Source organism: Triticum urartu, chromosome 2A (genome assembly GCF_056163025.1).
Source record: "Triticum urartu cultivar PI428250 chromosome 2A, HENAU_Tu73, whole genome shotgun sequence".
NCBI lineage: Eukaryota > Viridiplantae > Streptophyta > Magnoliopsida > Poales > Poaceae > Triticum > Triticum urartu.
This window is the reverse complement of record NC_141874.1, coordinates 660,398,098-660,422,379: the sequence shown is the minus strand read 5'-3', so window position 1 is coordinate 660,422,379 and position 24,282 is coordinate 660,398,098. Positions and strand designations below refer to the sequence as shown.

General features: G+C 43.5%; 2 protein-coding genes across 2 annotated transcripts; both read right to left on the bottom strand.

The window, feature by feature from the left end:
- Positions 1-2,500: 2,500 nt before the first annotated feature.
- Positions 2,501-3,082, bottom strand: LOC147986499 (uncharacterized). Its single transcript, XM_087542031.1, has one exon. The coding sequence runs from the start codon at positions 3,080-3,082 to the stop codon at positions 2,501-2,503; it is 582 nt and encodes a 193-aa protein (XP_087398157.1).
- Positions 3,083-4,492: 1,410 nt separating this feature from the next.
- On the bottom strand, positions 4,493-8,584 carry LOC147986498 (G-type lectin S-receptor-like serine/threonine-protein kinase SD2-5). The gene has a single exon (XM_087544800.1). The coding sequence runs from the start codon at positions 8,276-8,278 to the stop codon at positions 5,768-5,770; it is 2,511 nt and encodes an 836-aa protein (XP_087400926.1). The 5' UTR covers positions 8,279-8,584; the 3' UTR covers positions 4,493-5,767.
- Between the last annotated feature and the right edge of the window lie 15,698 nt (positions 8,585-24,282).

The following is a 24,282-nucleotide window of genomic DNA, read 5'->3' as shown; positions in this document are numbered from 1 at the left end:
ATCACAAAGACGGAGGACGACATCGAGCTGAGGTGAGCCATTGCCAATTTGCCATGATACACAAGAATGGAAGTGATTTGTTTCTAATTCTGGCACAAAAACTAATAGAAGTCATGTATTATGGTTTTTAATGCTTGTGTATTTTTCTGTGATCTTTAGAAGAATTGTACCCTGAGAAAATTTGAGAAATCAATTGTATGTAACTTTGGAAATTAAGTATGTTGGTAGCATTCTGATGTTTAATATACTAAGTGACACCCCGCACGTTGATGATTGTATGTAACTTTGGAAATTAAGTAGTGGGGTGGGCCTTTTCGCATGCATGTTATGTGATGATGCGGCATGCTTGCATGTTGAGAGAAATAGTTAGAGGGGGTAGCTATTTAAATATAGAAGATACCAGGGATCATACAACATGTGAAAAGTCATTAATAGCAACATATTTAGTATGACCTTGTTAAAGTGATGGTCTACGTGACAGCTTTCAATAAAGCACTAAGCCTCAATTGAACTGACAATATCTTGAGAAAGAGAAAGGTTATATGCTACAAAGGTTGTTTAAAATGTCGATTTGTTGGATAAACAAACTATGGTATATACATCCTTGGTGAACTTAGTTATGTATATGTACATTTGTGAGTGTTGAATAATGTCGCCATGTTGTGGATTTGGTGTTGACTTGCCTAATTTCTGTAGTATTATATGGTTCATGCAGGCAAATATTTAAGGTAAGGGCGATGGCTCTATTATATTGGAGTGTAAATTATTTGAGTAATGTATATTTATATATCTGTTGCCCCTACTCCTCTTGTAGCAACACGAGCCACATTGAAGCATGTGGACAAGAAAGTTCTTATCAAGTCCGCCGCTCGCCTTGAGCAGCGCACGAAGAACGCTACCGGCTTCGATGAGCATAGATGTCGTTAGAGGATGCTGTCGATGGCTCTGCCCTCAAGATCTGTAGGAAGGTCATCAACAAGCTCACCTCTATGCTCAACCATTGCCTCAAGGTGAGAAACCCAATTCATACGACATCTATGCCATTTAATTTGTACTCATGGGTTCTATATCACCTCAGCTGATTTCAGTGCCTTGAGCTTTTCTTGCATTTGTGAATGGTGTAACATCTGCGGGATGATATCAACAAGTTCAACGTCAAAAATGAGCTCAACATTGTAGAGCGTTTACTACATCATGGTCATATACAAGTATTAGATGGCATCATATGTAACTACAACCTTCCTCTTCGACGTGTCTTTTATTTTGCGGGTATCATGTCTTTTATTTGGCAGGTAGCATTTATGTTGAAGACGATTCTTTAATCCTTTCTGAGGTGAAATATAAGCATGTAGCCTACCTCCCTTAATTATTGTATGATGGAGTTTTTGTTGATACAAAGCAATATTCATGTGAGGCCTCACTAATGTAAACTAAAGAAAAACTATTTAGTAGGCATATTTCATTTCTTAATGGGCGAGTATTTTACAAGTCACAATGCTTAGTTTATGTCTGACCATACTGTGAACACATAATAGCATTGAGTAGCGGGGTGAGGTGGTGGGCGCAGTCGCAGGCGCATGGCAGAGAGAGGCAGAGATGGGATTGGATGTGATGGCTGATAATGATGATGCAGTTGCTGTCCATTTTGAGATGAAGAAGCGTTGTTAATGTCATTTTATAAAATATAGAAAATTTGGATATATCAGTTAAAATAAAAAATAGGATGATGCTGAGTACAAAAAAATTTAGCGGGGAATCTTTATGGAGTCCTCTATTCTTCTTGTATCCCCCAACTCTACCCATGCAACACGCTGGACATCCATGTCTATCCCCTCTGGCGGCTACAAGGAGTAAGAGAGAGTGAGATGAAGGGTGAGCGGAGGAAGGGAGAGATGGAGATATATAGAGAGAGGAAGAGCGGAGAGAGGGGAGGTTTACATGACATTGTTGTTGAGTTACTCAAATATATATATATATATATATATATATATATATATATATATATATATATATATATACACATTATAGCCCGTAGCAACGCACGAGCGTTCTACTAGTTTTTATGGTGAAGTGATATTTGAGGAGCTCTAGACAAAAGATAATCAAGTATGTAAGGAGCGTGCAAAATCAGCTATGAAGAGACTTCTAAGAGCAACTCCAATGAGGCAATCCATTTTGTCCGCCGCCGTTCGTTTGGGTCGGCACGGACAGAAAAAACGGCCCAATGCGCCGACCCAAACGGATGCGCGTCCGCTTTGGTTCGTCTGCCGACCCATTCCCGACCCATTTTTGAGCCGGATTTGCGTCGGCGCGGACATAAGACGGATGTGCGTGCGCTCGCCCTCTCTCTTCCCCGGGCCCGCTGGTCGGTGGCACATTGGCCTCACCCCATCCAACAGCATACCGTCGCCCGCCTGCTTCGTCACCGACATCGCTGGCAATTTTTTTCGATAGAAAAAGATACATAGATAGTTGTAGCATAGACAGATAAAAAAATGAACTACTCGTCGTTTTCTGACTCCGACTCGGTAATGTCCTTCTCCGACGTCTGAATGTAGGCGTCAGGATACCGCTCATCCTCGGAGTCCCAGGACGACGCTTTTCCTAACTTCAGGTTCAATTGAACAGTCTGCTTCCGTGCACGTTTGTCCCCCCGATAGGCGGCTCGCTCCGTCCTCCTCGCCTCCCTCTCCGCCCTCCTTTGCTTGTAGAACTGGCGCTCGTCGACGATGTCCTGCGGAAAGCATTCACACCACACCACCATGGCTTCCGCGTCCATCTCGGCGATGGCGACGCGACGCTGCTGCCTTCGGTGGTCACGACGATCCTTGCCAGCGAAAAGCCGCGGGAGAGGCACGAGATCCTGCGCCCGCTGGCTCGACACGTCGGGGAAATTCATCTCCCGATGAGGCATCAGGAGGCGCCACACCGCCGCATCGTGCGCGCGGGCTGCCTCCTCTGCGGTGTCGAAGGTGCCGAGAATGAGGCGTTTCTCGCCAAACCAGATCTCGGAGGAGAAGGCGCCGGAGCGGCGCTCGCGGACTCCGCGAAAATCCGAAGCACCCAGGCGGCGCATCGACATGGTGGCACAGAGGCGGCGAGGCTAGTGAGGAGGCGAGACGAGTGGGCAGCGGACGGAGTGTGGAGGGAGCGCCTTCTTATAACGAGCGCCGGCCGCACCAAAACCAGCGCGCGAACCTTTCCCGTGCGCTGGAGCACCAAAACCAGCGCGTACGGTCATGAAATGGGTCGTCGCGTTGGACGCACTGCCGACCCAAATCTAATTGAGCACGGACGCCGGGCGGACGGCGGACCCAAACGAACAACGTCCGTTTGGGTCGGGCCGTTGGAGTTGCTTTAAAAAAGACATTTTGGAGACTATTTTTGTCTAGGGCCTCTTGATTGTCATCTCACCACGAAAGTTTGCATGCTCGGTAAAAACAGATTTATTTGAATTTTTTTAAAGTTTATTACTGTTCAAGAGGCAGTAGATCATCCCAGGCTCCTCTTGTCTTATTCGGAACATTTGAAGTCGCGCTGCTTTGAGTATGATCCACTATTGCCAGGCTGATTCTCAGCCGTTGGATGGGAGCTGCCTAGACCGTCGGATAACTGAACTGGTTCCAGTGTTCATTCAGAAATCAGAAGAGGAGATTCAGCTCCTGCCATCTGACAATTCGCCGAGTTTATCAAAAAAAAAATCTGACAATTCGCCGCCCTCTGCATCTGCTACGACACGGGGTTGTCTGCTGCCAGATTCGCCGCCGGAACGCCCACCCCGCCAATGCCGGTCAACTCGTTGGCCTCCGGCCCTTCCTCGTCGATTCTTCATGCCAGAAGGCGCCCGACCACGCGCGGACGGCGGCTACGTTATCGGAGCGTCCTCCCGGGCGGCACAGCGTGGATGTAGATGGTTTCTTCCCCAACTCCGGCCGGCGACCACGGCATTTGAATCTTCTCACCCGGTAGGCTCCCTACCAATAGGTCGTATGTAAATGAATCCCGTGCCCTCCCGCCTGCAGCAGCATTGACCTGCTGGTCCTCACCGCCCCAACCCTGCCCGGGTCTGAGTTCCGAGTGGCTCCTCATTATTTTCTCTGTTGGTAATAGTTAGGTTAAATTAGCAGCGTCATAATGGAACCTGTATGTTTGGGAATTTTATATTTGTTCGTTGCAGCATTAGCATTCCAGTAAGCTCACACCTGATGTTTGTATCTTATAATTGCAGGTGTATTCACCTCATCTGGTACAATATTTGTATCCCAGTTAGTTGACCATGCACTTTTCTGTTGTATATTTGCTGATGCAACATATCAGTTGTAATCATGGTACTTATCATTTCTTACATTGCAGATGTAAAGTTTTCTTTTTCTTTTTCACAGGGATTGCTGATGTTGAGTTTGTCACTCAGAAAAATATTTCTGATCCTAATAAATAATCATATTGTTACATAGTTTTGCCTCTCTTAACTAGGATCTGGATGCGGTGCAGGCCACACCCACACTGCCTGGAAGGAGACGTCAGGGTTGTCATTGACTGGGATGGGCAGGAGGCGGCAGGAGAGGCAGTAAGCACCTCGACAATGACAGCCGTGACCCAGCTTATTTGGTTATCCTTCATATGTTTCCTAGGTTGATTTGTGGGAATTGACATGCATTTTAACATTTTACTGATTTATGTAATAAATACGTGACCATATGCCTATTTTAGTACTACCAGACACTGAGTTACAGTTTAACGAATTGCCTATCTATGATTCATGCCAGAAGCCCAGAACAATTCTTTTCTACTAACATTGAAATTCTACTATAAGCCTTATTCAGGGCCTAAATTTATTTAGATTTGCTAAACCCATACTACTTTTTGAACAAGGTGATGATGTCTTCACCAAAACTGCTCAAAAAAAGATCAGCTATGTGTTCTCTATTAGTGCTTTTGTTGTGGTACAGATCTTTTATCTCTTTGTTTTGCTCCCTCAAAATTTTGAAAAGATGGCTAACCTATTTCTTCCTTCAGATGATACATAAGAACAGATGATGCTAAGTTGTAGCCTTGCAATATGCGTTTTGATGTTCGTATGTGGTGTCTCTTTGATGAGAAAAAACAATAATATAATAGACAGCAAGACATGTGTGCTGTTGCTTGATATAGTTTGTCAAAGAGGGTTTAGGAAGGGGAAATAGCTGGCTGTTATGGCGTGCCTTTGATAGTTAGTTATATGTTAGAAAAGGTTAAACCTGTTTGTTCCTTGCCAGTCTTAAAGATCTTTTGATGTTTGTGGTCCTTTTCCATAGTTTATTTGTTAGAAAAGATTACAATCTGTTCGTTTTCCATGTGCAATTGATTGTTGAAGGTGGTAGTAATGAAGAAATTGGCATGAAAGGCAAGGATGGAGCAGAAATGGAAAAATTGATGTCGAACCTGAAAATACTAAGAAATTTGCTTCGAGAAATGCTGTGAAAAAAAAGCATAATATATTCTGCTATTGTGAAAAAGTAGGAGAATGATACATACATTTATAGAGTATACGATTCACTAAAGTTAACAACGAAATACATAATACATATTACTGTTGAAAACAGAACGGAAAATCAAACTACCTTTGCTTGTCTTGCTATTTGCTTTTATGATATGAGTCAAGAGTCAAGAAAAATATATATTTATTCATACAGTACGTATGTTAACAAACAAACTATAAAGCATGACACACAATAGTTACAATATTTTCTCGAAGAGTCTCGTTCTTTCCTACATTTTCTAAAGCATTTTACCTTGCTGTTGCTGACACTGGCACCGGGGACAGAGGGGATGAAGCTTCACAAATGTCATCTCTGCTAGTTATCTCAGAACCGGCATTGGTCTCTATGTCCATTGCACCCTCCAAGATCTTCACGACCTGTGACATGGCTGGTCGCTTGGTGCACTCGCGCTGCAAGCACCAGACTGCAAGCTTGATTACTTCTTTCATCTCTGCACCATGTAATTGAACGTCTTCATTCTGATTCTCCACTATATCCAGGACCTGACCGATCTTGATTTTCTCCTGCAGTAGGTTAATCAGATTGGTGCTCCCTTCAGGCTTAGTATCATCCAGTATTTTTCTCCGGCTCACGATTTCCAGCACAACAACACCAAAGCTGTAGATATCGGCCTTTTCAGTAATCGTTGATGTCAACCACTCTGGTGCTAAGTAGCCCCTTGTTCCTCTAACTTTGGTCATGACTTGGCTTTGATCCCTATCAATGAGCTTTGCTAAACCAAAATCAGATATCTTTGCATTAAACTTGTCATCAAGGAGGATATTTCCAGGCTTGATATCGAGGTGAACAATCTTCTGTCGGCATTCTTCATGAAGATAGGCTAAGCCCTTGGCAACATCAAGTATAATCCTGTATCTAGATGCCCAACTGAGTGAATCACTTTGATTTTTTCTGAAGATCCATTTATCCAGAGAACTATTACTCATATGCTCATAAACTAGGAGCCTGTGCAATTTGTCGGAGCAGTAACCTACCAATCTAACAAGGTTTATATGATGAATACTGCCAATTGTGATAACTTCGGCCATGAATTCTTCCTTCCCATGTCCAATGTCCTGCAAGCATTTAACAGCAATTTTGACAGTTCCAAGTTTTCCCTCATATACTGGACCAAATCCTCCTTGCCCCAACTTTTTGCTGAAGTTGTTTGTTGCTTCTTTCAGCTGTTTGTAGGAGAACCGTGTTGGCATCCCAGGAATCCCTTTAAACGGATCCTCCTCCTGCATCCTCTTTGTTATTGCCCTTTTGATGTAGAGAAGGAGCACGCAGATGAGTACTACTAGAACAGGAACACCAACATGGTAAGCAGTTGCATTCAAGCCTTTACTCGATGACGGTGGAGGTAACATCTGCACTTTGATGTATGCAGATAAGTTATATCCAATGGTTCCATGTTTGTAATGCATGAGTGAAAAAAGTTTTGGCATCAGGTAACAAGAACCATAAGAGTCATTTTGATGCCGGAAGAAGACAGCTTTGCATGAACAGGCCTTCAAGCATGTGCCCTTGCAACTCTCTTCATCAGTAGTCCAATCATCTGCAAAATTGAAATATGTGACATCTGGGAGAGGCAAAAGCCGTTGATACTGGATCAAGTCACATGACAATGGAGTTGCTGGGGAACAGCCCAGATTAGGTTGCCGATCATCCAGCTGACGAAAAAGTGTGTCTCCAGAACTTGCAGCTGGGCAACTACATTGTCCCTCTGAACAAATCCCATACTCACCACACACTGTTGGATATGCACATTCCTCTGGATCCACATTCAGAACATCAGCCAAAGACTTCCATGAGAGACCGTTCCAGCCATAAAGGCGCAGGTGCCCATCATCCTCGAGACTCATGAGCTGTGCTGAAGATGGCCATGGCAGGGACATATCGAATAACTTGATGCGTGTGCTGTTTAAGCTGGCAAATGCTGAGAGGCTGCCTCGTAACAAGGAGATGTAGGCGGTGACATTCTTTGCTTCATCAGAGGAAATGTTAATCTTTGATTGAACAACTGCATCGGTGACATTGAATTTTTTCTGATAGTAGGACTGCGGGGTATCTGCATCGACGAAAGCATAGAGGCCATGGTCAAGCACGGTGAGGTAGAACTGACCTTGAGTCAAGTTTGAGGAAGCTGAAGTGAGCCTCTTCCCTTGCCTCAGCGACTGCCCAATAAGGAGCGTGTCGGTAGGGTGCTCAAATGACTCCCACACCGTCTTCCCCATCACATCGAAGAGGATCAGGTTCCCAGTATCAGCAAGATTCACACCGACGATGGGGCCATGCAATGTGTTTGTGGACCAGACCAGCAAGCCATCAAAGTCTCGGAGTATGAGATTGCCGTCCTTGGTGAGCTGGACGGACGCATTCTCCTTCACCAGATGGTGCCTGTTGGCCGCCCACACGACCCTCGGTGCGGCGGTGGTGTTGGCTGGGGCGCTGGTGCTGGAACCGCCAATGGACACGGAGAAGACCGCGAAGAGGAAAGCGCCGTCACAGGGAGCGGCGCAGATGAAGCCGCAGGCGAAGGACGGGGCATACCCGGCGGGGTTTTGCCTGACGAGGATGGCCCTGCTCGTCGAGCCGTCGGCGTATGTCGCATTGTAGGGGATGGTGGCGTTGTTGTTGGTCCAGTGGGAAGGAACGTTGGCGATGGGGCTCGGATAATCGACGGACCAAGCTTGGGAGGAAGGGGGAATGGAGAGCGCGAAGAGGAGGAACAGCAGCATGGTTTCAGCCCAAGACATGCCTCCTGGATTGTGAGTTCTTGGATGGAAGGTTGTGTGATCTTTTGGTCTGAGCAATGGAAGACTGTGGAGGTGACCTGAGGGAGAGGGACAAGGAGTTTAGAAATTGTTTATGGAGGGATACGTTGCACAATGATAGGCGCCCGTGTACCGGATTATAGAATTGGACAGTTGGGGTTTTCCTGAGGGCTGGACGTTAGTCATGGAAAGCACTAGCTTTGAGATAACTTGAAGAAATAGGGTCATGCGGAGCACTCATGGAGGGTCAACGTAGTAGTACTCCCTCGCCGACGCACACAGCGAGTGGGTCGCACGCACGTATACCAATGGTATACTTCCATTCAAGTACTCCACGGTCCACCCACACGCCCCAAAATATGCGTCAGTGTTGGGACCGAAAATTCTAAACACACGGGCATTTTACAGGCCTTTACAGGCAGTTTTCAAACTAATCTTCACTTTAATTCCATCCAATCAAAACCAGCCAAGTAGGTCGGTCCGTTGATCCCGTGAAACACAGTCTGTGCGTATAGCATTGCTTGTGTTGGGACCTGCGTATCGCCTGCGTGCCTGAAAGTGGAAATTCTAGCGGTAACGCTACGTACCGGCACATCTGTTGCCGTCGGTCTCCGCGTCAAGATTGGTGCCGTGGTTTGCTGCATAAAGGCTGTGAAACGTTTGTTGGAAGGGCTTTGGTTTTAGTTTAGCATCATTCACCTGTGTAGCTGTGGGATTAGTCTTTTTTGAGTACTGCTATACACTATACAGCCGATAGCTTTTAGACGACACGCAGACGACGTTTCCATCTAGCCATTCATACTTGTGTTTCTAGAGCATCTGACGATGCAGAGCTCTATTTTTTAGGGTACGCCGTAGGATTTGTAGCAGTGGACGCGCCTGCTCTAGTTTAGTGTCTAGGTTGTTGATCGCTCACACAATATTCGGGCCGGCCCATTAGAGCCTGAGATGGTAGCAGCGAACGATTTGAAAAAAAATCCTTTCTCACTGGTTTTTCTCTCTGTTTTATATATTTTTTGTTTTATTTTGTATGTATTTATTTTTCATTTAAAATTTTCAATAATCTTATGCGGTATTTATTTATTTTTCGTTTCCTTTTTCTTCCTTTATTTTTTATTTTATTTATTTATTTGTTATCTTTTTCATATTTACTTTTTACTTTTTGGTGTTTATTTTTATGTGTTAATGTTTTTCATAATTATTTACTAAACTGACTTCAAAACATGATGTGTTATCATTTTTTTGTTAAAACATCTTTTTTTTTAATTATTCAAATGGGTTGTAACTGTAAGCATTCAACCGGTCGCAACTGCAAGTTTTCAAGTCGGGATGCAACTGCAAGTCTTCAAATAGGGTCGTAACTGTAAGTTTTCAACTCGGGTTGTAGCTGCAAGATTTCAAAGTGGGGTCATAACTTCAAGATTCTAAGTGGGGTTGCAACTGCAAGCTTTTAAGTGCGATCGCGACTGCAAGCCTTCAAATAGGACCACAACTGTAAGATTTCAAGTCAGATCCAACTGCAAGATTTCAAAGAGGGTTGCAACTGCAAGTTTTTAAATCAGGTTGCAACTGCAGGTTTCAAACTAGGGTCACAACTACAAGATTTCAAGTGGGATCAGAACTACATATTTTTCAAATGGGGTCGCAACTCTACGTTTCAAGTTGGGCCGCAAATTTTTTTTCTCTAAATATTGTTACTAGTTTGTTTCTACAAAAAAATTAATAAAAATAGGGTGTAGTACTTCTATTGGACATATATAGTTCGTAGTCAGAGCAGTGGAAGGTAACCAGCCATTTACTCGCAAAAAGGGTAACCAACCATTCAGCAAGGTCGTGGAATGCGACACGCTGCAACGACACCAGATAAAGAATATTGGGCCAGGTAGTGCGAGGTACAAAACATCAACAGGAAAAATTTACATGTCAGCTCAACAAACAAACAGACTAACTACAAAATATAATGACATCATATGAATGAGACCAAATTAAATCTCAGCCAGCTGAGTTATGGGCGCTCCCTTGTTGGAAATATACGTGCAATACACATTGACATGCACAATTTTTTGTCAAATGATTGTCAGGCAAGAAAAAGAGAGTGCAGAGACAAGTGGTGGGGTGCATGCACACAAGGGACTCTCTACAAAAAGAAGACTTGTGTTTTATTTTGCCGTGAAATTTTACAATTCCTCATAACTTTTGAACCACATTCCTGTTTTTATTTTATTTTTTTACATATTTGTATTTAGGTCGACAAGATCTTTAAGCAAGACCAATCTTTGGTATGACTAGTTTGAATTTCCGATCATATTTCAGTTTCACTCTATTCAAAACAAAGATTTCAACCATTTCAAAGAACTAGTTTCACTTGTCAATAAACCGGTTTCACTCATTCCAACATATTGGTTTCACTCATTTGAAAGAACTGCTTTCAGTCATTTCAATTAATAGCCAGGTTTCAGTTGATTCAAGAGCTGATTTCACTTATTTCACAAACTAATTCATTCATTTTTTTTGAAATTGATGTTTGGGAAATACAACATATTTCACTTATTTCTAAACACCATCCAAAAGATTCAATTTTGTTTTACAAAGTACCAATTTCAGTTTTTCAAAACACCACTTTTAGTGAAATGTACAAAACACTTTTTTGAAATGAACAAAAAAAATTCTTGCAAACCTAATGTGTGAAACTGATTGTTTCACATTTTGTGACACTGTTCATTTAAAAGAGTTGAAACTCAATATTTATGTTTAATTTATGTTTCACGCATTTCAAATAAAAAATTCAATAATTTCAAAATCATTGATTTCATTTAATTCAACACATTCATTTCAACACACTGGTTTCACTCATTTAATAAAATAGTAATTTCAATTGAAACCATGTTTCAATTAATTCGAAAGCTAATTTTACTCATTTCAAACACTATTTTCACTCATTTTTGAATTAATGTTTGTGAAATATAACTGATTTCACTTATGTCAAACCACCATCCAAAAGATCCATTACAACTTTTTCAAAGGAACCATTAAAGCTTTGTCAAAATATGAGTTTTGTGAAATGTACAAATCACTTTTTTGAAATTAACTAAAACATGGGTCTTTGTAAACCCAAATGTGTGACACTGATTATTTCACATTTGTGACACTAGTCATTTCAAAGAGTTGAAACTCATTATTTCTATTTCAGTTATATTTCACTCATTTCAAACAATTTTTTAACAATTTCTGTATCATTGATTTCACTGTAATCAAAGCACCGATTCCACTCAACTCAGAAAAATAATTGCACTTATTTTAAATACGCGATTTCACTTATTTCACCCAATTTAAAAAATTTAAAAAAAGGTTTTTGTTAATGTCCGCTAACCAGGGCAAGCACCAAGCGGACAAGACCACGCAACAGTTTTGACACACATCGACCGATATATTGGTACTAGTACATCACAGCCACAGAGTGATACGGTTTTCAACACACAATTCCTTCCATGCCCATTACTTCACGTAGCCTTGGCAACTAGTCTTCGAAATGCAGGGTCTCAATTCTGCCACTCGGGTGACACAGCCTTAGCGCATGTGAGTATGTGTTTATCAGGTTTGTAAGGCGGAGTAGTTTGTTTCGGATCACATCATAGAAGTGTCGACCGGTTGATTGGGTTGCAAAGCCGTTTGCTCACTTGGGGTGCAGCCTCTGCGTTGATGGGTATGGGCCTAATTATGTCGGTTTTTGGAAGTTTTTCTTATTAAATGGTCAATTCTCTTATTCTCTATGCGAAAAGGCACATCTTTGTCAGTTGCTTGAAAAAACACACACAACTCGTCAATTGAACTATGAGTGGGAAATTGGGGATGCCTCTGCACGATGTTCTCGCTGGCTGGATAGGTCGCTAGTTGGGTCCCGCCCTTGCGTCGTACCTAGCTGATGGCTGCTTGCAAACATTATGTCTTCCTCGGCAAACCCTATTTGGCGCCTTCAGCGCCGGTTAAAAGTGTTTTAGCCATTCGGTGCACACCCCCTGTCCGAGCTGGGCCGGCCCATTTACTCTCTTTTTTTCCAACTAAGCTTCAAAAAGTTACGGGTGACCGATTTGAACTTGAGACCTCTCGATCCACAGAGAACGCAGCACTGACTAGGAAAAAGAATGAGAACAGAGGGAAAGAAGCCCCCTGTCTTATTCTTATAGGAGAATGAGGAGACTCGAACCCAGGCCGGTGACAGCAACCTTTGTGTTGTCCGCCACTCCACCTAGGAGAGCTCCTCAACGCAGCACCGACTAGGACATCTGCATGCTTGTGCTTACTAACTTTTTTTTTCATTATATTAGTTCTTCAGTTCGTTGTGAATCGAGAGGTCTCGCTTCTTCTTTTCCTTGTTCCGTTTACATTTTTCTTGTTCTGTTTCAATTTTATTTTTCTTTAATGCTCGAAGTTTTTACAATTTCATGATTGTTTCCTCAGAATTGATAGACTTTTTCCAAATTTGTGAACTTTTAGTCAAAATTGATGAACTTTTTCTTCAAAATCGATGAACTTTTTCCCAAAATCCATGATTTTTTTCAAATTCGTGATTTTTTTCATATTACTAAACTTTATTTTTTTGAAGTTTCTTCACTTTTTTCCAAATTCAATGAACTTTATTTTCAAAACCAATGAACATTTTTCAAATTTGATGAACTTGTTGCAAAATCGATGAACTTTTTTTTTCAAATTCATGCATTTGTTTGAGTTTGTGACATTTTCTCAAATTCTTTGAACATTTTGAATTGAAGATTCTTTAAAAATTTCCTTGGATTATTTAAAATCATATTCCATTGACTTTTGAATGAAATACGATTTTTAAAAATCCAAGGAATTTTTTTAAAAATCTTCAATTCAAAATGTTCAAAGAATTTGAAAAAAATGTCACAAACTCAAACAAATGCACGAATTTGAAAAAAAAGTTCATCGATTTTGCAACAAGTTCATCAAATTTGAAAAATGTTCATCGGTTTTGAAAAAAAAGTTCATTGAATTTGGAAAAAAGTGAAGAAACTTCAAAAAATAAAGTTTATTAATATGGAAAAAAATCACGAATTTGGAAAAAAATCATGGATTTTGGGAAAAAGTTCATCGATTTTAAAGAAAAAGTTCATCAATTTTGACGAAAAGTTCACAAATTTAAAAAAAGTTTATCAATTCTGAGAAAACGTTCGTGTAATCAAGGGCGGGCGACCATCAGGCCGGCCCAACACTATAGTCATCTCGAGTTTCTTTTTCTTGTTGTTTTTTTCCGGGTTTTTCCACTATATTGTACTACGGATTTGCTCATTTCTTCTTGGTTTTTTTGGTTTTCGCTTTTCCTTTGTTATATATCATTGTTTTTTAACACATGTGCACATTTTTCAAAAGCATTGTACATTTCCCATAGATAAAAGACACATTTTTGTTGTACTCATTTAAAATTTATCAAATATTTTTGGAGTATACGATTAACATTGGATGCAAAATCTAAAAATACAATTAACATTTGTTCAAAATATATGTTTCCTTGTCTACTATTTTTTCACACACACATTGTATATATTTTGTATAGATCTAAATATATTTTTATATATGTTTAACATTTTTAAATACATAATTTCATATTATATCTAAAATTCTTGTTTCTAATAGATGTATGGCCAGATATTTGGTAGGATCTGATGTATGGGTGGTAGGCTATCTATTAGAGACGATTACAAGCTTGCTGACAATAATGTTAGGAGGCTCGTCCAACCAACTATTAGACATCTTATTACAATAACAAAAATGAGCTAGCACATGAGCCGCTTGATTACACGAACAATAACAATGCTTAAAAATGACCTCCCCAATCAACACGCTTGTATCCACACAATCAGCAAAGATGGCCACCGCCGAATGCCACCAAATTGATTGACCATTCAAGGAATTTATAACTCGCATAGAATATGACTCCACTTCTAGTCCGTTGCACTCCAATGAGTTAACAAACACTAGCCCGTCTCTCAATGCCAAAGCTTCTGTAGTTGTGACATTCGCTGCGTGAGGAACAAATTTGCATTGAGCCCCCAGAAAATTACCTCTTTCATCTCGAATAATTGTAGCGGTAGCTCCCACACCTTCATCCATATAGTACACAACATCTACATTCAATTTAAGGAAGCGAGGAGCAGGCTTACACCATGGGGTTCAGTTCTGATCCTTATGTGGTCCAAGGTCCTCTGATAATTGCTTGCAATTGAAAGGACTAAGAACGGCCATCTGCACATAGGTGGAATTGTTTCATTATGTGTCACACGTCTTCGTAGCCACCATAAATACCACCCTCCGACAGCTATTGCTTGTTTAAAGTTCAACTCCGTGTGTACTGCGAGCTATTGATCCGGCAAGGAAAGAATGAATTCAAATATCGCAGACCCCGATCTGTCTACTACCAGCGCTTGATTGATGAGTTGTGTTGGGCCCAGACTAGCCCAAAGCTCATGTGCACTAGTGCAAAGAAACAACAAATGTCTAATGTCTTCTGCTCCTTGTTTACAAATAGGGCAAGCACCATTAGAACCAATATGCCTATTCTTCAAGATAGCTCATAATGGCATGATTCCTCGCAATATTCTTCAAAAAAATATCTGAACTTTGCATGGGACTTGGAGCTTCCATAGAGTATTCCAGACTGCCAACAGGGTAGAGCCACTGGGGTGCGCCATCGCTGTTTCGTGCATCCGGGACTTGTGCATCCATTGCATATGGTAAGCACTTTTTACCGAGAATGTCCCTAACTTGTTAGGATGCCATGCTATGAAATCATCAAACCTGTTTAAATGTAATGGTATTTGGAGTATTCTGCGGACATCAACTGGGTTTAATAAATCCGTCAGCAACGTTTCATCCCAATATCCACTATCCGAATTGATTAGATCTGAAACTCTAGTTATGATCGTCTGCCCCCTTGGTGTGATTACCATTCTGTGGGCACTAGATGGAATCCATGGATCCCTCCATATATTTACATTCTCCCCAGTGCCAATTCTCCATATATATCCTTTCTTGAACGTGTCAAGGCCTTTCAAAAATACTCTGCCAAGTAAAAGATGAGCCATTCTTTGGTGTTGCATCAAGTAATGACCCATTTGGGTAATATTTTGCTTTAAGTATTCTCGCAACTAACGAATCTGGTACTGTGATCAACCTCCAACATTTCTTGGCTAACAATGCTAAATTAAAAGGAGTAAAGATCACGGAATCCCATACCTCCGTCACATTTAGGGATACAAAGCTTCCACCATGTCATCCAATGCATTTTTTTGTTCTCCTCATCATCACCCCACCAAAACTGCGCTATGATATCTATAATCTCTTTACAGATTGTTTTAGGTAAGCTAAACACTGACATGGCAAAAACAGGTATGGCTTGGGCCACCGATTTGAGTAAAATTTCTTTCCCTCCCATAGATAAAATTCTTTCCATCCATCCCATTAGCCTAACTTTTATTCTCTCCACAAAATGCCTGAAGCAATCACTTCTGTCAGCTCCCACCAATGTTGGAAGACCGAGATACTTGTCTGATAATGCTTCCGTGTTAATATGCAAAATTTCACATCTCTGTTTTTTAAACAACACTGGTGTTAGGCCTAAAGAATATGCTGGATTTCGCCAAGCTCACCATCTGTGTCGAGCTCTGACAGTAGGTATCTAGTGTTTGCTGTAAGAAAGTTGCATTTAAAACATCTGCTTTCATGAGAATTAAAGAATCATCAGCAAATAAAAGGTGTGATACTGATGGTGCATTTATGCACACTCTAATCCCATCCATGCCACCAACTTCTTCTTCAAACTGCAACATACTAGAAAGGCCTTCTACACAAATTAGGAACAAGTATGGCAAGAGAGGATCTCCCTGCCGAATGCCCCTAGTTGGGGTGAATAACTCTGTTTCATGAGAATTAAATCTAACCTTGTATTTCAAGGAGCTGACGCATGCCATGATCATATCTATCCACTCTTTATGAAAACCAAGTTTTTGCATCATACTCCTCACTTCCTCAGAAAGATCCACTCCACGCGGTCATATGCTTTATGCATATCCAATTTTACTGCACAGAATCCCGACTGCCCTGATCTCTTATTCTTGATCTTATGAATACATTTATACACAATCAGTACATTATCAGTTATCATTCTGCCCGGAACAAATGCACTTTGGGTTGGAGAGATAATTTCTGGTAGAATGCTTTTCAACCTCGAAGCTAGCATCTTTGAAATAATCTTGTACAAAACATTACAAAGACTAATAGGTCTATACTGAGTAATCAATTCAGGTGTATCTACCTTTGGAATAAGCACGATAGATGTATCGTTCCAGTCTGCAAGAATTTGGCAATTATTCAAGGCAAACAATACTTCCCGTGTAATAGCATCCCCGAGAAGATGCCAATATTTTTTGAAGAATAGCGCATGCAGACCATCTGGCCCAGGTGCCTTCATATCGCCAATACTAAATACTGCCTTTCGAACATCCTCAGGGGTGCACGGGGAGTCAAAAAATTATTCATTTGGATAGTTACTTTAGTCTGAACCTTTTGCATTATAGTCGGATTTACTTGATGGACTTCCGAACTAAATAAGTTACTAAAGTAGTCATGAATATGCTGACTAAGAGGTACTGTACCTTCCATCACATTACCGGCCCCATCATTCAGCTTCTTGATGTAATTTCTTTTTCTCCTTGTTGATGCTTATGCTTGAAAAAAAACTTGTATTACGGTCGCCAAACTGCATCCAATTGGACCTTGACCGTTGCATATAATGAATTTCTTCTAGTTCTAGTAGAAACTCAATCAACTCAAATAACTCCTTCCTTTTTTGCTCTGTTTCATCATTTATAGGGCCTGTCATTATCTTTTCCAGTTCTCTTTGCGCCTTCTGTAGCCTCTTCTTAGGTTTTTTGAGAACCCTCTGGTCCTAATCATGGAACATCTCATGCATGCAGTTGAGTTTAGCATGAACGAAGTCCAGGTTTGGATTGGTTCCAACCTCTTGCCAAGCTTCCTGTACCAGATTACTAAATGCATTTTCTTTCAGCCAACGGGCCTCAAACCTTTTGACCTGGTTGCCGTTCCCGCCCACGTGGCTCAATCAATAAACATCAATTCCACTAATCCCCTTCTCTATTCATCTTAAGCGGAGCCGCTACAAGCCGATGGGGTGGAGCTGAGCGAGAACGAGGGTGACAGTACGAGGGACTACGCGAGGTGGGAGGGGGGGGGGGGGGGGGTTGGTTTGTGGGCCACCAGAAGGTGCGAGTGAGGGGGGGGGGGGCAGTCAAGTGGCACGATCCAACGGTGTTGCGGGGCTGAATCGGACGACGCGTGGGCCGACCAATTTTCTTGTTTATGCGACATGTTTGTCTGTTAAAAAATAGGTCAGTGGAAATCACACATTTAATTACGAGTGTATATATAGAATTAACGTAACTTTGTTTGCTGTACCCTACTTTGGAAAGATATACTCTCACGAACCAACTAGTGCATGCATGGCGTGTATCGTGTGAACGCAACATGGTATGAGCTTTGTTCCTCTTGATCCGTATCACGATATGCTGTATCGTGCGAGATAAATGCTCCATGGACGCATGCGTATGTCGTGTATCATGTGCATGTGAACATGACATAATATGATTATGATTTCCATAAGGTTCCTCAAGGGAATCTTAGCATTTCTACTGATCCTGAGGTAAGGGAATCTTAGCATCTCTATTGATCGTAAGGTAAGGGTATCCTGTATAAGAGTATCTACATCCGAGCGCCTTAAATCGGTCTCAACGTTCGATAAAAAAACCGACTACCTCAAACGACTGGGCTATCAGCCGCCCATCATATCCAGCCAAAATGTTGGGCGGATATGGGGCGGCCCGGCCCACTACTTACCCCACTTCGTCCCCACAAAAAACCCCAATCAGGAACCTTAGCTCACCTCACTCTCTTCTCTCGCTCCGTCCTTTCTTCTCCCATTTCTGATTTCTCCGATTTGGATTGAATCAGACGACTCCAGCGAGGACGTCGAGCTCCAGCAGTTGCTCTGACTCTGACCTCGACGTCGACAAGGAGCTGGCCCTCCACGCTGCGCTGGAACGGCCAAAGGTGGACACAACAGGCAGCTTCAAATCTTCCCTTTCCGATTTCTCCGATTTGGATTGAATCCGACGACTCCGGTGAGGAAGTCGAGCTCTGGCAGTTGCTCCAACTCTGACCTCGACGTCGATGAGGAGCTGGCCCTCCGCGTTGCGCTGGAACGGCCGAAGGTGGACACGACAGGCAGTTACGGATCTGCCCCGCCGCCGCTCACGCGCCGACGCAGCGCGAATGCCGAAGCTGGCCCCTCCTGCCCCCACGCTGTCCCTTCTCCCGCCGGCCCGGACGCGCCCGCCGAAATCGGAGGTGCCGCCCACCGCGAGAAGCAGCGTGCAAGGGAGAGGGACACGATGGAGCAATCCGTGCACCGCCGACGCGGGTTGCCGTAGGATCCCAACAAGGACGAGCGGCTCCTCGCTTGGGTCTACCACCGGTCGCTGACGACGGCGGAGATGGATGCTCGCCGGTTACAGAGGAAGAACGCGAAGGCGCTTTGGCTTGCCATTGAGCAGTCGGAGCGCGAGGCAGCGGAGGCAACGACGGAGGCGGCTCGGGTGGCGAAGCTAAAGCGGCAGCAGGACATGGTTGTCCGACAGAAGAAGGGTCTCGTTGTCATCTCTGATTCCTCATCCAATGACGGCGACGACCACGGCTTCTCCTCTTACGACGACCAATATCCACCACCAGCTGCGGATGCCTACAGCTGTGCCGACGATCGAAAGGACAAAGGGTTGGCGTGGAAATGGTGATCCCACTCGTCCTCCTCCGTTTATATTTTTTTAGTTGTTTAAGTTTAGAACTTGTCCAACGATGTACTGTGGTGATCTTTTGAATAATGTAAAGTGGGTTTATGTGCATTTTGTTGTCCGTTTGATGCCAATTTCGTTGTCCGTTGTTTGATCATGTAGAGTAGTTCATCATGTTGCATGTGTAATATGGATCTAAGGTGCCGGATATGAGGTACGCTAATGTGCGGAAGAGAATTTGAGAACTAACTGATCACTATTCACGGACGCGCCGACTTATAGGGTGCCGGATTTGGGCTCTAAGCGCACTTGTCTGTGCATCATCACCGTACGCCCGGGGCCTGACGTCCCTAGCTTTTTCCACAGTTTCTTACCTGCGCTAGATAGTTAGCCAACTTTGCCATTTGGACAGTACATATATGGACGGCAGATATGAATATGATCGATAGATGCATGCTTTAGTCTACACAATGGTCACGCCCACACTCGCCACCACGTAGCATCACGTACGTACGGCCGGCAATAGTTGGTCAATGCAAGCGAGACTGCTGCATGCATGCATGCACGCATGCTATTTGGCCACTGATGAGAGTGCCCACTGGTCTCAAGAAGAGTGGCTAGCTTGATCACTTTGCACCAGTTCCGACCAACCGGCCTGGTGAGGGTTAGATTAAAAGAAGTGTGTGGGTGTTGAGCTAGCAAACCCCCCCTTTCCATGCCGATGTCCCGCTGAACCTAACACTTGCGTGTCATGTACTAATTGTGGATATATTAGTTGTGCTGTGTTGGTTACTTACTTGTATATACCCTTCTGTTGCAACCAGAGAGATTATCTCACGAACTATTAGAACTTAGAACAGCCCACTCCTTAAGTAGCTAGCCAGATGTGTAGAGTAGCTAGTGCATGTGCACGGTTGCTTCTAGTTAACTTCATCTCTTGGCTGGGAGCTTTTAGTCTCTTCCTTTTGACCACGTATATTCACGTACGCAGCATCGATCGTTCTTGGCTTCAATCTGTTCATGTCTGCTTCATTAGTAGGTAAGAGAATAGCTCGACCGGACCTCGTGTCACAGCATGCAGAGTTTGGTCGGGTGTCTAGCCATGCATGCATACGTATGCATGGGTCCGTTCTAACAAAAATAATAGTCGAATGGCCCCAAGGCAGAGAGAGAGAGAGAGAGAGAGAGAGAGAGAGAGATTCCTACCAGAATTTCATTGCATAGAGCCATTCGTACGTGCCAGTTTTACTGATATTATACTACTATATGAACATTAATCAACAGTATCAACTTCTAACTAATGAAGCCGAACTGATGATTCGACTTTGGAGTAACTGCGTTTATGTATGATGGCATATGGAGTATCATGCTGAGTTTCGGATATGATTTTCTTGTTAAAAAATGTAAATTTCACTTTTTATCGTTAGTTTGTGACCTCGTGACACTTTTTACGGCATTAAAAAAAATCTATAATATTTTACCTCTCAGCAGTGACATTGTGACATATTCCAGGATTTATTCCGGGATTTCTGACGATGCTCATTCAGTGGGATCAATAAAATATGAAGGGGACCAATAAACCTGGACGGATGTAGTAAGCTGCTTTAAGATTGGATTGGAAGGTGTTGGAGAGGAAAACATACAAAAGTATTTTTTTCGTTTTATTTTTGCAGGAATACATGAGCAAGTTTAATCGCGTGATCCACTACCCCATAATTGTTTACCGTAGCTACCAATGATGGGGCTACTATGACACATGTCACTGATAATATACCCAAATACTAGTGACAGAGGAGTCTCTTATCAATGGCAGGCTTGACTTTGCACCCGCCATTGGTACTTGGCTGTTGGAACATTTGGATTCGAACAAATGGCAAAGTTTTTAGAAGAGAAGCTCATTGGTTAAACACTTGGAAAATACTTGCTTAGCCAAGACCTTGCCCTCTTGGAACACAGAATCAAGCAGAAGCAGTGCCCTCAAAGATTGGATTGATTCCAACCTCTGAGATCAGAGTCAAATCTTAATCAGTTTGATGTTACCTAGAGCTTGCATTGGATAGTCTTTTCTTTATTTTTTTCATTTTATGTTTTTTTTAAAACAGAGGTAAAAGATTTGCCTCATCTATTAATTAAGAATAGGATAGAGTTTGTTACAAGCGACCCAAAACAACGGCATGGATTATTACTCTCGCGACATGAGTGACCCTAGGTTTTTAGCCCCGGCGGTGACCCAAAGATTTGCCTCCGTCATGATGTTGTTGAGCAAAATGGTTGGTGGCGCGCTTTTGTTGCGGAAGACCCTTGCGTTCCTTTCGTTCCATACGGTCCAGGAGACAAGCATGGTAAGCGTAGCCATGGCCTTCCTCTGAGTGGTGCCCGCGCCGGCACGACTTTCCCACCACTTCTGTGTGGAGCCTTCCAAGTGCCAAGAAGTGACATCGAAGTTCTCAAGTCGTAATTTCTCTTTGACCAAGCCCCAAAGCCTCAATGTGAAACGACACTTGAAAAAGAGGTGCGCGCCACACTCCTGCACTCTCTTGCAAAGAGGACAGAGCCCACAATTTGTCCATCCCCGCTTGTCCAACCTATCGGCGGTCCAAATGCGATCTTGAATAGCCAACCATGCGAAGAACTTGACCTTTGGCGGCGCCCAAGCCTTCCACATCATTTGGTCCAAAGAGGAGAAGGTCATGTCAAGGAATTGCGCCTTGTAGGCAGAGGCCGCGGAGTAGAGCTCATTTGTCGAATGTTTCCACACAATGCCATCATCGGCACTCCCATCAAGTTGTACACCATGCACTAAACTCCAAAGGGTGAAGAACTGTCGAATGTGCTCAATGGATAGAGCGGTAGGAGGCTTGATCTTCATGATCCATGCGTTGTTTTGGAGGGCCTCACGCACCATCCAAATCTTTCTCGAGGATGCATCAAAGATGAGCGGGGCGATCTCCTTGGGCGTACGTCCAAGTAGCCAAGGGGCGTCCCAAAATGGAGTCCTTGCCCCGCTCCCTATGGTGATGGTTATCGAGGCGTAGAAAAATTTCAAATCCTCCTCGTCGCACGGGTTTCCCATCCCAACCCACATCTTGCTTGGTTCCTTCCACTCATACCAAGGCCATCTCAAGCGCAAGGCGCGTGCGAACTTATCTGTGTTGAGCACCCCTAAACCACCATATTCACGTGGACGGCAAACAATTTCCCAGTTGACTTTGCATTTTGCCCCTGTCGTCTTGTCCGCACCGGCCCAAAGGAAATCCCTTTCAAGCTTATTGACATTCCGAAGAGTAGATGCCGGTATGACAAGCGACGTGATGAAGTAGACCGCAAGGGAGGTAATCACCGACTTGACAAGAGTCGTCCGACCAATGGTGGTGATGTTCTTGCCCTCGTATGCAACCAACCTGCTTGCCACCTTGTCTTCAAGGAATTGAAGGTCACCTTTCTTGAGCTGCCAAACTGAGAGAGGGAGGCCCAAGTACCGCATTGGGAAGGATGCTCGTGTCGCGGGCAGGTTTTGAAGAATGTGTCCCAAGTTAAGGTGGCTACGTCGAATGGGCACGACTGAACTCTTATGGAAGTTTGTACATAGGCCCGTGACCTCCCCGAAACCGTCCAAAATGGCCGCAAGGTTGTCGATGTCCCTTTTGATTGGAGCCATAAAAACCGCTGCATCATCCGCGTAAAGGGAGGTCCGCACCATTACACCTCTCCCCCGAATCTTGTGAAGAATCTTCTTTCTCGTTGCCAACTCAAGGATTTGTTGAAGAGGATCTATGGCGATGACAAATAGAAGCGGGGAGATTGGGTCCCCTTGCCGAAGCCCCTTACCGTGCTTGATGGGGGGCCCGGCGATCCCATTCAATAGGACCCTCAGCGATGAGGAGCAAAGTAGGGCCGCTATCCAGTTCCTAAACTTGCTTGGAAAACCTTTCCGTTGAAGGAGATCAAGGATGTACGTCCACTTGACCGAGTCAAACGCCTTGCGAATATCAAGCTTGAATAGTAGGGAAGGGGTCTTGCGCTTGTGAAGCCGGCGGGCAAGATTTCGCACATACATGAAGTTGTCATGAATACTTCGCGTCTTGATGAAGGCGCTTTGGGCGTTGGAAACAAGCTTGTTCATATGGGGGCCTAGCCGGATGGAGAGCACCTTCGCAATAATCTTGGTGATCGCATGAATGAGACTAATAGGCCTATAGTCAGCTATTCCTTCCGCCCCTTCCTTCTTGGGCAATAGCACCACATTCGCTGAATTTAACCAATGAAGGTTAGACGTGTGGAGAGAGTCGAAGCAGGAAATGACTCTCATGATGTCATGCTTGATGATATCCCAACACCTCTTAAAAAACGCCCCTGTAAAGCCATCCGGTCCAGGCGCCTTGTCACTTGGCATGTCATTGATGGCATTGTGAACCTCCTGCTCGGTAATGACGGAATCAAGATCATGCAAATCATGGGACTCCACATTGAGCTCGTCCCAGTTGAAATCCTTCGAACACGGCCCCCCTTTTTTCATGACATCAGAAAAGTGATCATGTACAATTTTTTCCTTCACATCGTGCTCGGTGACCCAACCTTGGTCATGCTTGAGTCTATGTATGTGGTTCTTTCTTCTCCTTGCGTTAATCCGGCGGTGAAAGAATTTTGTGTTTGCATCACCTTCTTTAAGGTTGGACATTCTTGCGCATTGCCTCTTCCGAGCCCTTACCAGCACGGCCAAGCTTACTACTCTTTTTTAAGCCTACTTCTAAGGTCAATCTCCTTAGCGGAAAGCTGCCGGTCCTCTTGAGCAATGTCAAGACGAAGGATCACCAAAAGAGCGGCGTGTAATTGAACCTTAGATTTCGAGAAAAGCCTCCTGCTCCATTCTGTGAGCCTTATGGCCGTCTTTTTGAGCTTGTGGAACAATACTTGGTATGGCTCGGTGTGCGCGACATGCTCTTGCCACGCCGCCAGGACCACCTCATTGAACCCGGGCATGGATGCCCGAAAGTTCTCGAACTTGAACGTCCTAGGCCTCCTCGGGCCCTTGTCGTCAGCGAGCAAAAGCGGGCAATGGTCGGGGAGGGAAGACGAGAGGGCGTAAAGCACATGAGTGTTGAAAATGGT